Source organism: Accipiter gentilis, chromosome 15 (assembly GCF_929443795.1).
Source record: "Accipiter gentilis chromosome 15, bAccGen1.1, whole genome shotgun sequence".
Lineage (NCBI taxonomy): Eukaryota > Metazoa > Chordata > Aves > Accipitriformes > Accipitridae > Astur > Astur gentilis.
Window position 1 is genome coordinate 238,306 of NC_064894.1, and position 14,428 is coordinate 252,733.

The 14,428-nt window shown below is 38.0% G+C and overlaps 1 protein-coding gene across 4 annotated transcripts in view; it reads left to right on the forward strand.

Moving 5' to 3' along the window:
* The window catches only part of PRIM2 (DNA primase subunit 2), a 136,696-nt gene that overhangs the window by 16,087 nt on the left and 106,181 nt on the right, over nucleotides 1-14,428 (forward strand). For 3 of the 4 annotated variants that reach the window (XM_049818289.1, XM_049818288.1, XM_049818290.1), the window contains one exon: nucleotides 13,802-13,891. In XM_049818289.1, the coding sequence (XP_049674246.1) occupies nucleotides 13,802-13,891 (90 nt within the window). Of the gene's footprint in view, nucleotides 1-5,305; nucleotides 5,931-13,801; nucleotides 13,892-14,428 lie in introns of those variants that run through there. The other variant, XM_049818291.1, reaches the window with a different exon arrangement.

Below are 14,428 nucleotides of genomic sequence, written 5' to 3' on the forward strand. Positions count from 1 at the left end.
AGTTGTTATTGAAAAGCTTTCAATGCATCTGTAAGTTTGAGGAAAACTGCAAGATATCTGGGTTATTGGTGTTCCTAGAAATTCCTGAATTAAGGTGTTGAGCTTCCTATTGTTCATGTATTTGGTCTTACAGGACCTAACACTGGGGAAGTAATTAATTGTAATGATGATAACCTGAAGCCATAAAAATTGAGTAAATTTATTCTTTCCTTCACTATGTATACTGTTTATCTTTTTCTTGCCTTTCAAGGCTGTGTCTATGTATATCATACTGCACAGTAACTCCTAGATCTTAGGCTGGATTTCTGTATGTTTTTGAAATATAAATAGGCACCTCTAATATATTCTGCTTCTTTCAGCAGTTGTTTTAAGATATTTTGGGAAAGTGAGACGAGGGTATTCTCTTTAGATTTTTATTTACACTTTTTTTTTCTTCTAATACATGCCAACTGGTGCTTTATAGCATTCAAAGGAGAAATTGGGTCAAAAGTTACCTAGTCATACTGGTATCTTCGCTTTGCTCAATAGTTAAGAAGTGGAGTCCCCTTGGATTGGTAACTAACATGCCAGTTACTGTAAATTAGTATTTGGAGTAAAGTTTCCCTAAAAGGAAACTCTCCTAGCAGAAGTCTAAATTATTTTTCTTTTCATTCCTTGTGAATTTAACTTACGTGTTAATTTCTGTAATTATTAACACTTCCTTCTTTCCATGAATTTGACTTTTTCCTCAGCTGTTGCTCAATCCTTATGCTCCCTAAAGTGACAATGAACAGAACTTTCCTCTTCATTGCCTTTTCATAGAACTTTTCATATAGGAACTATCAGTTATCTAATTAATTTTTAGACAACTGCCACATATTCTGGGACCTTTAACTTTTAATTCCTGGAATAGGCCTGCCATACTTATTTCGCTATTCTCTCCTGTTTCTCAAATCAGTCTAGTCCTCCTGTCAGAAAGTAACTTATCCCTCTGTAACTTATCCATCTCAGCATCTTGGACTCCTACTTCCTGTGTACAAATCTCAGCAGAAGCAATGCCTAATTTTGCTCTTAAATTCTGGGAGATTCTTCCATGCCATAGTCTGCTTCAGTGAAACTGATAATGTACTTGAGCTGTTCATAATCTTTCTTTTGACAGGATTTAAATTCACTATCTGTTTGCAAGTAATGAGCTCTCCTGCCAATATTGTATTCAATACTTCATCACTAAATTAACTGCCTGTAGCATTTTTAATGCTTGCTTTTTCTTTGTCCTAACTTCAACTTCAGGTCTTTCTGGTGTTTCTCAGATACAGCTTTTTCTTCCTCTACTGAAACTACTTTCTAGTCTATTCAGTCATGCTTCTCTTCTCTCACTGTGTATGGCTGTGGATATTTTGGTTACTTTCTTTTAACTTACCCTTTGTGTGTTCTGTTTCTGTGGTGAGGACAATAGGATTCAGTTCTTCAAATTTTCTTCTTTTTCATGGATGTGTGGTATCACTGTTACTATGGTCTCCACCCTTACCTGATAGTTAAAAATACTTTTTTGCTATTAGCTCTTTGTTTTCAATTAGTCATATCTTTCCCACTTTCTCTTTTGGTGGATGTTCTCCTAGCTTATGTTTAGTTGAGCAAAGCTGTACTTTTCCTTAGAACACCATAATGTTCTCGGCACTGTCAGAAGTGTCTCCTTTGAAGCCCTCATTCTGAATTTCACCCATTTTCTGCTTTGCCTTGCATGATTTTAGCTGTCTAAGACCTACCACTTGTTCTTAGACATCAAATGAAATATCTACCCTTTCAGCATCTGCACCTGAAGTTCTCTGTAGGTTGGTGATACATCTTGTATTGATTTGGAAGATCCAGTGAACTTCTGGTTACTTTCCACTTGGTTTTTGCGCAAACTTGCCATGAAACTTGTTCATCTTAACCAGTCAGACTTTGTCTCTCTCTGGGGGCTGTTGAAGGGTCTGTCTTCTGTTCACGTGGACCAAAAAGTTTGGTGGTTGCTTTCAAAATGCTATATATTTCTTCTCTTTTTGCCTTTGACTCTTTCAGTAGCACTTTGAAGATGACAGTTGTTTCGTTTGCCTTGTGCATAAAAACTCCACAGCTTTGCTTGCAAAGTCCCCAGCACCTCTGTATTCATTACCTCATCCTTGAGGACTGTTGCACAGTCATGAAGGCAGTGAGACTGGCTTAACACAATTAGTTTTTGACAGATCCATGTGGGCTGTTACGTGTCTCCTGTGTTTCTTCCTAAGTGCTATCAGATACTTTGATTTGTTGCTGTACCTTTCCAGGAATTTAACTTGATATACTGGAATGTGGAGTGGAACAGAATGTAAAGTTTTATCTTAAATTTATTTTCCAGTGATGATCAGTCAGCATCTTGACTGTTCCGATTTCCTGTGACCGTTCCTTCATCTTATCTTCAGACTGTTCGTTCCTTGAAACAGATGTATTTCTTCTTTGTTGCTTCCACAAGAAATGAAAATTAATAGTTATTATCATGTCTTTATCAGTGGTATAAGGATGATGTATAATTGAATTTAGATTCCCTGCAATGCTTCTGTTGTGTGTTATCTTTCTGCAGTGTGCAGAAGAAGTAAACTTCAAAGTGTAGTATATTTCTTCTTGAATACATCTTTCTGTGTTGCTGTTTCTTCTCCACAGAGCATAAAAAATCCTGTTTAAATTATCTTAGAACTTCTTCACCTCTGAAAAGCCTCTTGAAATTTAAAAAAAATGTTGTGACTTTTTTATAACTTCTAGGTTAGATGCCTTATTTTTGGGTAACTGCCAGTTGTTGCAAAATTAGCCATCTTAATTTTTTTAATGCTGTTATAAAGCACATTGTTTTAATAAAATGCTTTGGATCATAGTAATGGGGAAGGAACAGCAGATGGGAATAGTCAGGTGGGGGAGCTAATGCTCTGTAGTGCATCTGCCAGCGTTTGAGAGGAAAGCACTGCAAAATAAAAGGAAAGAGCAAAATGCATTAGTGTTAGAGTTAATTTTTTTTTCCAAAGTAGCTCTTTGATGTTGCTATTGAAGTGCTTTTTTAGCGGCTTTAAGCAGTAGAAATTAAAATTCTCTAATTTCCATTTTTATGATCAGAGCACTCCTATGAGAGACTTACTGATATAACTATTATGCTTTCTTCAAAAGCATGTATCTCGGTAGTGGGGCAGTTGTATAAATATTTGTAGTTTAGCTTCTTGAAAAAATGTTTTATGACTGCCTTTATTGGGTACGGAAGATCCTAAAGTCAGATTTGGATTAATGAGAATGGGACTGGTTTGTTTCCTTAGTAAGGACAGATATAGGCAAAAGAAAATACTCAATATCATGTCTAGCCACTAAAAGGCTGTGACTATAATTATCCATTTTGGTACCAGGTATATAAACCAAAATGTTCTTCTGATTGGGTTTATGGCTTTGTGTTTCAGAGGCATCAAATAATATTTCTTCCTTTCCCAAACAGGATGGGGAAAAATGCTTACATGTGGAAACTGTCTAGAGCCTAATTTTACTGTGTGGAAACTTACACCATGCTGTCATGTTTTAACCCCAGCCAGCAACTAAGCACCATGCAGCTGCTCGCTCACTTTCCCTCCACCCAGTGGGATGGGGGAGAGAATCGGGGGGGGAAAAAACAAGTAAAACTCATGGGTTGAGATAAGAACAGTTTAATAGAACAGAAGGGAAGAAAATAATAATGGTAATAATAACAATAATAAAATAACAACAACAATAATAAAAGAATTGGAATATAAAAAAGAAGTGATGCACAATGCAATTGCTCACCATTTGCTGACTGATGCTCAGTTAGTTCCCAAGCAGTGATCCCCGCAGGCCAACTCCCCCGAGTTTATATACTGGGCATGATGTCACATGGTATGGAGTATCCCTTTGGCCAGCTGCCCTGGCTCTGTCCTGTGCCATCTTCTTGTGCCCCTCCAGCCTTCTTGCTGGCTGGGCAGGAGAAGCTGAAAAATCCTTGACTTAGTCTAAACACTGCTTAGCAACAACTGAAAAGATCAGAGTGTTATCCACATTCTTCTCATACAGAATCCAAAACGTAGCACTGTACCAGCTACTAGGAAGAAAGTTAATTCCATCCCAGCTGTAATTCCATCCCAGCTGAAACCAGGACACAAGCTGAAGTGGTAGCTATATCCAAGTAGGCTGCAGTTTGCACTTGTGAAGGAAATGGTTCTGAATTTCATCGTAATTTCCTGCTACTTGAATCTTGTGTTTGTCCCTTTGCTTGAAAACCAATGATGCTTGTCTTAGAGGTGACAGCAAATGTCAGAAGTGATGCATGTCTAATTGGGGAATAGTGCCTTATTGCCAAAGTAAGCTAAAAATATGTATTCTGTTACTTAACTCCATGCTTAAAGTCATAATAGAAAACAAAATTGTATGTGGAAAGGCTTAGGAGTAGTTGTTTGTGTTTTTTTTTTTTAAATGCTAGAGTTTAAGTAATTCAGCAAAACATGTATACCATTAGCGCTATAAAAATGTAACAGGTTACTCTTATCCTAAAGTACTTAATTTCAAAGGAAGTAATACATTTCTCAGTTTAATGATTCAAGTTTCAAAAGACAGATTTAAGTGAAACCAAGTGGTGGCTTTGTCAGAGAGTTGGCTGTTCCTTTGTTAAAATTGTTATTTGTGCCAGATAAAAAAAAACACCTCCATTAATATCTGGGTTTATAGCTACCTCTTGTAGTTGACTGTAGTTACGTATTAGGGGAATAAAATCCTAGGGAGACCTCTTTCCTCAAAAGTATTAGTAGTGTAGGAATCTGGTTCAACCAGTAGGTAGTACTCTTTAGGCCATTGTACTGCAGTCCGAGGATTTGGTTGGCCGACTGGCAGGTCTGTTTGTAAAGTAATGTCTTTTGCAAAGCAGTCTTACTAACTGGCTGCAACCCAAAATAACTGGGTTGATTGCAAAGCAACTGAGCATTCTAGTGAGCTAACATTGTGAGGGATGGGTAGATGGGGTGAGGTTTAATTAAAACATTTAGGCTTAAAATTAATTGTATTATTCTCTTACAGACTTCTTTAATAAAGCTTGATTCGCTAGAGAATATAAACACATTTCATAAATCTAAGAGGGAGAAGCATTGCCTGTAAGGAGGGGAGAACAGAACAGGCACTTGTCATTTTTTTGTGCACTGGCAGGATGGATGAGGGTTGTTCTTTATTTATCCTTCTCTAATGGATCCTTGAACTATAAGCATGACTTTCTATTAGTCATGGAGAAAACTAACATTTTGCTGCAGTAATTCTAGTTGCATGTGTTTATTAGTTGCAGGAGGCCTGCATGGATGATCAAGGAGCTCCTGGACAAACACAAACACAAAAAGGAAGCCTGCAGAGGGTGGAAGCAAGGACAGGTAGCTTGGGATGAATACAGAGAAATTGTCCGAGCAGCCAGGGAACAGATTAGGAAAGCTAAAGCCCTGACAATTAAATCTGGTCAGGGACATCAAGGGCAACAAGAAAAGCTTCTATAGGTACATTGGTGATAAAAGGAAGACTAGGGAAAATGTGCATCCTCTTCAGAAGGAAATGGGAGACCTGGTTACCTGGGACATGGAGAAGGCAGAGGTACTGAACGACTTTTTTGCTTCAGTCTTCACCGGCAAGTGCTCCAGTCACACCACCCATGTCACAGAAGGCAAAGGCAGGGACTGGGAGAATGAAGAACTGCCCACCGTAGGAAAGGATCAGGTTCAAGACTACCTAAGCAACCTGAGGGTGCACAAGTCCATGCGACCTGATAAGGTACACCCACAGGTCCTGAGGGAACTGGCAGATGAAGTGGCTAAGCCACTATTCATCATATTTGAGAAATTGGGGCAGTCCAGGGAAGTTCCCACTGATTGGAAAAGGGAAAACATAACCCCCACTTTTAAAAAGGGAAAATAGTAAGATCCAAGGAACTATAGGACAGTTAGTGTCACCTCTGTGCCCAGCAAGATCGTGGAGCGGATCCTCCTGGAAGCTGTGCTGAGGCACATGGAAAATAAGGAGGTGATTGGTGACAGCCAGCATGGCTTCACTAAGGGGCAAATTGTGTCTGAAAAATTTGGTGGCCTTCTACGATGGGGTTACAGCGTTGGTGGATAAGGGAAGAGCCACGGGCGTCATCTACCTGGGCTTGTGCAAAGCATTTGGCACTGTCCCGCACAACATCCTTCTCTCTAAATTGGAGAGACATGGATTTGACAGATGGACCACTCAGTGGATAAGAAATTGGCTGGATGGTCACACTCAAAGGGTTGCGGTCAATGGCTCGATGTCCAAGTGGAGAGCAGTGACAAGCAGCATTCCTCAGGGGTCGGTATTGGGACCAGTGCTGTTTAACAACTTTGTCAGTGACATGAACAGTGGAATCGAGCGCACCCTCAGCAAGTTTGCCGATGACACCAAGCTGTGTGGTGTGGTTGACACGCTGGAGGGAAGGGTTGCCATCCAGAGGGCCTTTGATAGACTTGAAAGGTGGGCCCGTGCGAACCTCATGAAGTTTAACAAGGCCAAGCGCAAGGTCCTGCACATGGATCAGGGCAATCCCAAGCACAAATACAGGCTGGGCAGAGAGTAGCCCTGCGGAGAAGGACTTGGGAGTGTTGGTTGACAAGAAGCTCAACAGGACCCAGTGATGTGCGTCTGCAGCCCAGAAAGCCAGCCGTATCCTGGGCTGCATTAAAGGAAGCGTGACCAGCAGGTCGAGGGAGGTGATTCTCCCCTTCTACTCCGCTCTCCTGAGACCCCACCTGCAGTACTGCGTTCAGCTCTGGGGCCCCCAACATAAGAAGGATGCGGACCTGTTGGAGCGAGTCCAGAGGAGGGCCACGAAGATGATCAGAGGGCTGGAGCACCTCTCCTGTGTAGACAGGCTGAGAGAGTTGGGGTTGTTCAGCCTGGAGAAGAGAAGGCTCTGGAGGAGACCTTATAGCAGCCTGCCTGTACCTAAAAGGAGCCTACAGGAAAGCTGGAGAGGGACATTTTACAAGGGTGTGTAGTGATAGGACAAGGGGTAATGGCTTTAAACTGCAAGAAGGTAGATTTAGATGAGATGTAAGGAAAAAGTTCTTTACCGTGAGGGTGGTGAGGCACTGGAACAGGTTGCCCAGAGGGGTTGTGGCTGCCCCATCCCTGGCAATGTTCAAGGCCAGGTTGGATGGGGCTTTGAGCAACCTGGTCTAGTGGAAGGTGTCCCTGTCCATGGCAGGGGGCTTGGAACTACATGGTCTTTAAGGTCCCTTCCAACTCAAACCATTCTATGATTCTGTGATTTGCACATATGGTGTGATGATGTTCTATAAAATGTTGGAATGAAGTAATAAATGTGCTTGAAGAAATACAGCCACTTGGTATGACCCTTTTCACCTTCATAAACATAATGAACAACAGTTTGTAAATGATGCAAAATGCTAATTAAAAGTTTTAATTTGGTAATCATCTCGCTTTGATTAGAAACAGATGCTGATTATCTGCAGACATCTAAATGGACTCTTAGAAGATAGCTTTTACTGCTTAAAATTGACTTGTGAAACTAAAGTCAAACTTAAACTGTACAGTTACTTATGGCCCCTTTAGTGCACTAGAGCACTACGATTCTTACTAAATAGCTTTGTGTGGCTCATCATTTGAGTTAAATAGGACCTTTAGAGTCCACTGTAAGGTTGGATCCTGTACTGGGTACTGTACATTCTATTTCTGGTTTGAAGTACATTCTGTTCCTACTTTGAAAAAGTTATGTGCTTTGAAATAAAAATTGCAAAAAAGGCTGTAATAAAAATGAGATGATGAATGAAAATTTTCTTCCTCCTAATCTAGCTGAAAACATCCAGATAACATTTGGAATACAGTCTGAATCCTGAGGTAGATGTTCTGCTGCAACCCTGGATTTCTAAAGTAATATGAAATTGCAGCTATACCAGAAACGCAGTGGAGAATAGGTATCTTCTACACCAGGTTCTTCAGCTTATGATAGAGGTGGGAAGGGTACCCACACTCCTTCTGTGATAATGTGCTCTAGTACTCAGTAGTTGAAGAGGTCACACTTGACTGCCATTAATCTAATGGTTTGGAAATGATGAAAGAATAGCAAGTCCTAACCTGATCCTTGTAGATCTTCAGTTTTTGGCAATTGGTAATTTTGGATTCCTGGGAGAAACTTAGTGTAGACAAGGATAATGGTGTCATCAAGTGTCCTCTCTTTTTCTATAAATATTTTAGATATTCTTTTGGGGCATAAAGGAAGAGAAAATTGGGAAATAATGGTGTATTTTTAAAAATTATATCCATATGTTATTCAAGAAGAAAATAAATTCTTTGGATAATCAAGGTGTTAAATTCTTTTGTAGTGGTTGAGGTTAAGAATGTTTCCAAAATGAGTTTATTCTTCACATAGCAGCGAATGCAGTAAGTTTGGAAATATTTATATTGTTCCTTAGTACAGCAGCATAAAAGCTGATAGGATAGTTTGTGCAGGAGGTAATTACACTGCAAGTAGAATTTACTAGCTGCTGCTTTGGATGTAAGCTTCATAAAATGGTCTGCAAACATTGAAATACTCTTCCCTGCTAATCGTGTGATTGAATCTAGAGAAACATTTGTGAACAAGTTTCTGTAAGGTTGAGTCTGGCGTTGGTGTCCTGATTTGTAAATGGAAGGAATCGTGTTGCTGCATTTCTCACCAGGACCTTCTGTTAGCTATTCAGTCACGTGCAACTCTAATATGTATGTGTGATGATTTGAGAGTAATCTGTGGTAATTGTTTTGTTCAGCTTTCCTTTTCATGGATGTAGGGAAATGTTTGTCAGGAACATAGCCAACTGGCCCTGTGTCACCGAGTTTCTCTGTGATTATGATAACCATGTAATAGCTGCATGGTTGAGGAAGATCCATGAAATGTCCTTTCTGTGCCTACTCATGACTTTAAAAAAAGCCCAAACAACATTTCAGTGGATGGATAAGAATACATAATAATTCCAAGTGCAGCCCTTTATATTTTTAGGGATGCCAGCAACCTGAACTTGAGCTAAAATAGTAACTTGTAGTACTATGGAAAATACAATTTTCTTCTTAATTCTTTTTTGCCTGGCCAAAATGGAATTGATATATTTTTAAGAAACATCATCAGATTTGTGAAAAACAGATTTATGAGCCTCTGGAATGTTTTATTTAAGGCTCTTCATGCTTTTAATTGGTAGAACTGCTGGGAATGATGTCCTTTCCTTCATCAAGCTAGTATTCGTTAACTGGCTGAATACACTTTATATTCTTAAATTTAATGGTATCTAGGTTAATATTTTTGTATTCTAGTTCTAGCTTTCTACTGTGGTGTGTGGCAATGGAGAAGATTGACTAGGCAATTATTGTTTTGTCTGCTTCATACTTAAAATTGTAATACAGCGCTGTATTGAGACTGACACCATCTCTTGTTGAGAAGGGTGTTGTGCCATCTGAGTACGAGCTGCTGAGTGACTAAAAGCAAGTTTTAAAAAGTTCACTTTCTAAGGACAGCAGTGATGTGTGCATGTGAATAACTGAAGTGGAGTCTTGGAAAAGGAAAGGACTTGTGCACTGAGTTGTTCCTTACTGGGAGATTTATAAATGGCAAAATTAAGTATTTGTGCATGTATAGTAGTATGATATGTGCATGCATCTTCATCTCTTCATTAAAGCAGAGTAGGGATATCAGATTTATTTTGAAGTTTTTGGACTGCCTCACTACCAGTGTTTGTTTAACCAAGCCTTACATATTAAATTATTAATATTTTAATCTAAATTTATGTGTCTTTGTGTTTCCAGGGCAATTCTGTGATTAAAAATCAATGAATAAACTGCATGTAGAAAGCAAGAAAACTAGAAATAACGCAACTTGTCCCAAATCCTTGATTCCTTCCTTTTCTCTCGAGGCTTCCTTTTTTATGTCTTGATTTTTCTAAGTCTCAGAAACTTACGATGAAGTGTTGAGTTGTTTCAAGCTGTGATACGTGACCCACAGTCACTGAAAAGGGAAGATCTTGCTCCTGGTGTTATTGTTCTTTGCTTGTGCAAAGCAAAGACTAACTTGGTAATAAGTAGTTTCAGTTTACTAAACTGGCAACAAACTAATGAGGCAAAACTAGTGAATTGTTTTCTGTGGAGTGAGTTGAATCAGTTCAGTGTGGAGGGTCAGATGAGCACCAGATGACACCCTCAGAAGAATTCTGTTTGTTTGGTGTTTTTTTTTTTTTTTTTTTTTTTTTTAATACTTTGAACATCACAGTATTTTATCTGGTGAACATCATAGAGCGCTGTCAAAAGTTAAGCAGTCTGTTTATCTTTCCAATCTTGATTAGAATCCTAAAAGCTGTATTTAACTGTGTCTAATTTTTTAATGATTACCGGAATGTGTTCTTGCGGGTGCCATTTAAGAGATGAAATTATTAAATGTACAAACTGTAGTGTTCTTATTAAAATTAAAAAAAAAAAAGGCAAAAAAAAAAGCAAAAAAACCCCACAGCTTTTCCAGCTTCCATGAACTGAGACAACTTGGGATACATGTTTCATCATGTTCTGTATACAGAGGTACACGCATGACCTAACTGAAAGCTTGAGACTGAGTTTAGACTTTAAGGAGCTTATTTTCATTGCATTGCATCTTCTGTCAATTTTACGTGAAAGTGGTGAAATCCCTAATGCCAATGCAAGATTATTGTTAATGTTCCAGTCTTTAGGGAAGCAAATTTTATTTTTAAATGCATTCTGGAGTCATCTCCCAGCTTTAGTTAGGGGCTAGGGTTATCCTTGTTTCCTCTTCCTCTCTCTCTATTATCTGAAAACATGAAGACAATGCGAATTCGGTGAAGAGGCAAGGAGCAAAGTGTTTATAGGGCTGCTGAAGGTTTGCCTAACCTATAAGATGCTTGAGGTTGTAAGAAGTAAATTATTTAACAGCTTTATAAGTACTTATAAAGTACTTATTTATATGATGAATATTGTTTAAAAAAGTACAATTTCTGATGAAACTGTATTTTCAGTAATACTGTCCACAGTCTTATCCAAATCTTTAGTCATGGACCATTAACCTATTTTTCTGGAGGTTTCACCAGGATCACTTTTACCCCAACAGTGTTAAATTTTTTGCTAGTGAGATACATGAAAATCTAAAATCACTGTGAGTTTATACTTGTACAAGCTTGATATGGTCAAATTATTAATAAAGAAGGATCTAGACAGCTTGTGAAGTTTGGAGTCAGTATAATTATTTTATGTGTATATTAAAAGATAAAATCTCCTTGAAATTAAATGTAATACTGAATAAAATGGTTTTGCTGATGAAAATGAGCTAATTGTTTTTTTAAAAACAAATAAACAAGGAATCCTTGCCTTTCCCTATTCTCATTCTCCCCTCAATAGCAAGCCTGTCTTTAAAACAGTGACTGGACTGCTTTAATAGCTTTCAGTAAAAAAACCCTATCCTTGGCTTGGTTTGGTGTTTTTTTTAGGGAGATATCCTAAAACAAATAATGCAATTGTAACCACAATAGCTGTGCAATATGTTGTACTGTTTTTATTTGAAGACAGTTTCACCGAGGGTTTGGAATGACATGGTGGACTGGGGTCTCTTAAGCAATTTCAACTGAGAATGCATAAAACTGTTATATTTGAAAAATGGAAGTCACTATTCTGGAGTTAAAATTAGAACTTTGGCCTACGCTAGGTGAAAGGCAAGCTTGCAGGCTGATGTGGTGACTTAGATATATACTTACTTAAACTAGAAATGTATCATCTGGAAGGAGTACTAGGGTTTTGGTAGCACTGTGAAATTTGTATATAGTTCCAGGGTGTCACGTTTGGAAAGCAGGAATCTTTCAAAGACTAACAAGAACAAGATTGTTAGAGAGAGTACTTTATAGAAAGTGGTTTCTCATATCATTTGTACAAACACATTTAATTGTTTTGATACAGCTACTTTGTTAAAGAAAAAATGGTTTCCTTACAGGCTGTTTTCACCTGTGCATTAGATTTTCACATGCAGAAATATAATGCTACTGTGTATTTCCTCTGTCTTCAAAGTTACATTCTTCTGCCTTGCTGGCAGCTTTATTATTAGTTTTTAAAGCTGATTTTCCTGAGAGAGTACTACAGGTTACATCAAGATGCGGACGGGGTAACCTTAAACCTTCTAGACATCACTGCCTTGGCCATTTCATATGCATCTGTCAAATCACTTTCATAGAAGGGATTTGCTGAGCTGTTCCTCCAAGTTTGAAATTAAAGGGTCCTTCCTATGACTTCCAATAAAAGTGTTTGTTTTGGTTCATTTTCTCAGTTTTTCAACTGAGAGGAAGGAAAAAAGTTTTGTTTAAATGCCCATTTAACTGCGTAGAAGTGTTAGTCAGCAAATTAGATATTCTGCCCCATTCGGAGAAGAAACTGAACTGCTTGTGCACATACGTGCCTTTCCATGGAGAGGAAGGAAGTCTTTTATGTCTTGCGTTTGTGGAGTCTGGGTATCTACTGCATGGGATAGCCTTGGCTTGGTTCCTGACTGGTCTCTAAAAGCTATCTTGACTGCAGCCCTGTATCACCTCTCCGTGGGCATTGGAGCACACATCCAGGTTATGTGGAGCAGTGTCACACAATGTGTTATACTGTGGTGACATCGGTGTCCATATATGTTTTGGGAGGGTATTCTGTGTTCCTTAACATTTAATCCCTTTCAGTCAGGGACTACTTCCGTTATACTTTATCAAGAACATACTGTGCAAATATTTAAGACTGTTGTTGCATGTATTTAAGTTACTAGGTATCATTGCTGGATTACCAGCATGTATGATCTGTTTTATCAGAGTGGATTATTTATGATTTAAATTTTTTTTATTTATTACTTGTTTTCAGGTTTTAAAGCCTGAGCTTAATCATGATTTGAAACAGAACAATTTGATTTCAAGTTCTGTTGTTAATTGTTTTCTGTTGAATAAAAACCCCAAATGATTTATTGACTAGTAAAATCATTACAATACGCTAATTTTAAGTTTGGCTTTCTGCTGCGTTTGGTGTGTTATTAAATAGTCAAAAAGTATAATGTATGTATTTATGTATATGCAGTATTTAAGTTTTTACATTAGGAAATGTAACATTGTCCATGATTTTTCAAGCTAGAAATTTTGGCTTAAATACTTCAAGTTGTTAAATTTGAGCACTACTGCTTAACTTACCTGCTCCAAGAACTGGAAAAGCACTAACATTTAGAGACCAAGAAGTATACCATTTTTCTTGCTCCTCAAAAAAAAGGAGAGAGAGATAATCCATGTATGTAAGATGATATGTCATTTTTTTGAAGTTTGGATTTAAAAATCAGCTGCAAGTGATGTTTTTGTTAAACATCTGACAAAGTTGTTTAAGTCCTTAGTAATTGCCATTAAGTCATCATGCTTTGTTTTAATGCATACAGTAAATCTAGGTATGAGCAGGGATTGTCACAAGTTTCATTTTGAAGAGGTTGACTTTTAAAAATTGTGTTTTATTGTTCTTGTGTTAATGTTTAAAATTACTATATTCTAAAATCTGCATTACTGCTTCAGAAGGAAGGTTATTTAACACTGTTGACCACTAGTGTTTTGCTGGTTTCTGCTTAATTAATTATTAGTGATCACTTGCTGAGTATGTAATTCTATCTCCCTTGTCAACTAAAGTGATGATATATTTACAGATTAAGTAATCTTTTAGCTCATGTTAATGAAAAAAAAGCCTTATTCTAAAGTATGTCAGCAGTTTTAAAATAAGCTCTTAATTTTAGATTAGCGAAGACCTGAAAAATGAATTGGCAAATGAGCTGTGTACATCAACCCCTGGAATGACTAAAGTAAAAGAACAAATGTTCTATAAGGTAAGTAGAAATTGCTAAATTCCACAGATTTGCATTCATTCTCTTTCAGTTAAACTTGGAGTTACTGATTTTAAGTTTGCGTAATACTATTGATCACTGCTAATCAAAGTATCTACATTAACTGAGACTAGTGAGAGTTCTTCATGTCCGTATAAGGGTAGAGGGAGGGTCTGGGAGAATGAAGGAAGCTTTAAATGGCTATTAATGTCTTCTGTCCTCTTCTGTCATCCCTTGTCTTTTGCCACAAAAACGATCTTAAGTTTTAATGTTTACCAGACAAATGGCTTAACTTGCCTGGCTGACAGACCATTCAGGGTGGAGACACTCTCGAACATCTGTTGCTGAAACTAGGTTTGGTCTGATTGTGTTAGTCTGAAATTCTTTTTGCAAGAGAGCGAGGGGAGAGGCAAGAAGTACCTAATGCAGCTCACTGATTCTTCTTTGGAGTGAAGTTGGTTGGGTTCCAAGAGCTTTTATAAATAGCTTACATGAATCAAATACTTCAAGATGTCTGAAACAGAAAGGCAACAGAAGTCC